We start from the raw sequence: 2,500 nt of genomic DNA on the forward strand, positions 1-2,500 counted from the left end.
TCGATCCAACATGGCGTTGATGTCACTGTCTGTCTTCGATATTCCGCTCCCCATCCCTTAACGAAACTCATTCTGATCGTACACATACGCGTCAGCTGATAAACCGCTTCGAAACCTTGCGACACCGATTGCGACAATAATGCCGCGAATTCTTGATTATTAAAGATCTTCAGATTACAGCCTGTAATTAATAAACAGAAATTATGTTTTTTTTTTTCTTTGTTTTCTTTCTTCCTTATTTTTCTTTTTCTTTTATCGATCCACCGAAATAATTTAATTTCGAATCAACTTACCAGGTGGTATTTTGCAAACGGTAGCCGGATGCCAACCGTAACGTTGATTGCAATTTGGACTTTGCACAAAGATGCTCGAATCGGAGAGACACTCCGCAAAGACCTCACCACCGATATAATAGAGTCTCACGCCTTTACCGATATGCCGTCTGGTCTGTTCCACCACGGTATTACGATTAACGTTCGAGAGCAAACCGAGACAAAAGCGTTCGGAATTACTTGGATCCGTGAAACCATCCACTGTGATACTTGGCTGTGAGGCATGAAACGTCTCTCCAACTCTTGTGTTCAGCTCGTAATAACTTATCGAACACCTAAATTCAAAGTCAAATATTGAATAATGACGATAATGATAAAAAGAAATTTTTCTTTTATATAATAGTGATAACAATGAGATAATTGCGTGAATTTTCAATAGCTCTTAAATTCGTTTATTATTTTTCCAAATTAATTTTCAATATAGTCTTCGTTCATCGAACGTTTTCAATGAATTTTTTAACAATATCTCACTCCGAATCTTTTCCAACGACCTTCCGATATATTTTTACTCCGAACCATTTCTAATGAATTTTCAGTAATTTTTTACTCTAATGTTTTCTAATCGAGTTTCAGTAACTCTTTTCTTCCCCTTCTTTATTTAGATCTATTCTAAAGAATTTTCAATATTTTTTCTTACTCCGATCTTACTAATGGATTTTCTGTATTTTTGAACGCCGATATTTTTAACTGTATTATTGCCCAAAAAAATTTCAACGTTCGAATGTTCGACGTAAAAAAATTTCATCTTCGTTTGAATAATTTCCAATTCAAAGGAGAGATGAAAGTTCGGCAAAAAAAGAAAAAAAAGAAAACGCGGAAAGAAAAGACAAAAAAGAAAAAAAAAAAAGTATTCCAACATTACTCATCGACAATAAGCCAATAATAATTCGACGGAATTTTCTACGAGGACAGACGTCATTTTACGAATAGAGATCCATGTGACCTATTAAATTTAATCGATCATGTCTAGATTAAACAGAGAAAATATATCGAAGAGATTTACCAGAAAGCTGGCTCACAGTACATTACAGGTTGGGCATCTACAGGACTGGGTGATAAACGGGATAGAGACATGTTATCGTTGTGATCCATGTTATCGCCGTCCTCGCTGATGTATCCCGGTGGTGGTGTATCAGCTGGAGGATCCATAGATCCTGACGTAGGATGAGGCGAGCCCTGCACGCTTCCTAGACTCCCAACACTCGCTGGACTGGTTGCCTGCATACTCTATTTAAAGAAGAATTGATCCTTAAGTAATAAATGATAATGATCTATAATATAAATTAATAACCATTAACATAATATCTGTACAACATGACATAACGATTAACAATAATATCTGTACAACGTATTTACTTCGTCAAATACAAAGAAATTTAGAACAATCAGTTCGATGTTAAAAACAATTTGAATGAATTACAAATTTTACAAAAGTTGCTACATTTATGTATCTCCAAAATTTATTTCAATTAATATAGATAAAAATTAATACTGTTTATATATACCTGCATTCCTTGGTACGGATTGTTCGGTTGTTGCTGTTGCTGCTGTTGTTGTTGCTGTTGTTGTTGTTGTTGTTGTTGTTGTTGCTGTTGTTGCTGCTGCTGTTGCTGTTGCTGCTGCTGTTGTTGTTGTTGTTGCTGCTGTTGTTGTTGTTGCGGCGATTGCGGTATGTTTTGTTGATTGTGATGCTGATGATTCAACGTCGCGTGGAAGCTCGTGTTTTCCGGTACGCTGACGCTCAGCTCCTCGAGGGAGGTGTTGTAGAGTACGGTCTCGTCCCCGGCTAGATTGTGCCGCGGCACGAGAATGGCCGGCAAAACTGCAAAGTTTCGTGCAATCGATATAGTCACGCGATCACTCTGGTTATCGCTCGTGACGGTCGATTTAACGGCCGCCAGAGAAGGAGACAGAGATAGACAGAGACAGAGAGAAAGAGAGAGAAGAGAGAGAGAGAGAGAGAGAGAGAGAGAGAGAGGTGGAATGTGGGGGAGAGGAGAAGAAAAAATTAAATTAAAAAGAAAAAAAAGCAATCACTAATATTACGTTCGTATTTCATTTCGACGACACGAAATCGACTTTCCCGTTGTGCCAAGCCCACAATCAATATAATAATAATGCGTAAACTATCAATTAGACAGTAAATTGTATTATACGTATATCGTTTC

At 37.4% G+C, this 2,500-nt stretch overlaps 1 protein-coding gene across 2 annotated transcripts in view; it reads right to left on the reverse strand.

Annotated features, from left to right (window-relative positions):
- LOC122630280 (mothers against decapentaplegic homolog 3) overlaps positions 1-2,500 on the reverse strand; it is a 24,159-nt gene that overhangs the window by 3,323 nt on the left and 18,336 nt on the right. For both annotated transcript variants that reach the window (XR_006327449.1, XM_043814621.1), the window contains exons 3-6: positions 1,838-2,154; positions 1,336-1,559; positions 294-607; positions 1-181 (exon numbers count right to left, since the gene is read on the reverse strand). The exon at positions 1-181 is cut by the window's left edge. Coding sequence is in view for 1 of the 2 variants with exons in the window: in XM_043814621.1 (XP_043670556.1) it covers positions 1-181; positions 294-607; positions 1,336-1,559; positions 1,838-2,154 (1,036 nt within the window). In the remaining variant the exon portion in view is untranslated. The remainder of the gene's footprint in view (positions 182-293; positions 608-1,335; positions 1,560-1,837; positions 2,155-2,500) is intronic.

The sequence above is a fragment of the Vespula pensylvanica genome, chromosome 6 (assembly GCF_014466175.1).
Source record: "Vespula pensylvanica isolate Volc-1 chromosome 6, ASM1446617v1, whole genome shotgun sequence".
NCBI classification, from domain to species: domain Eukaryota; kingdom Metazoa; phylum Arthropoda; class Insecta; order Hymenoptera; family Vespidae; genus Vespula; species Vespula pensylvanica.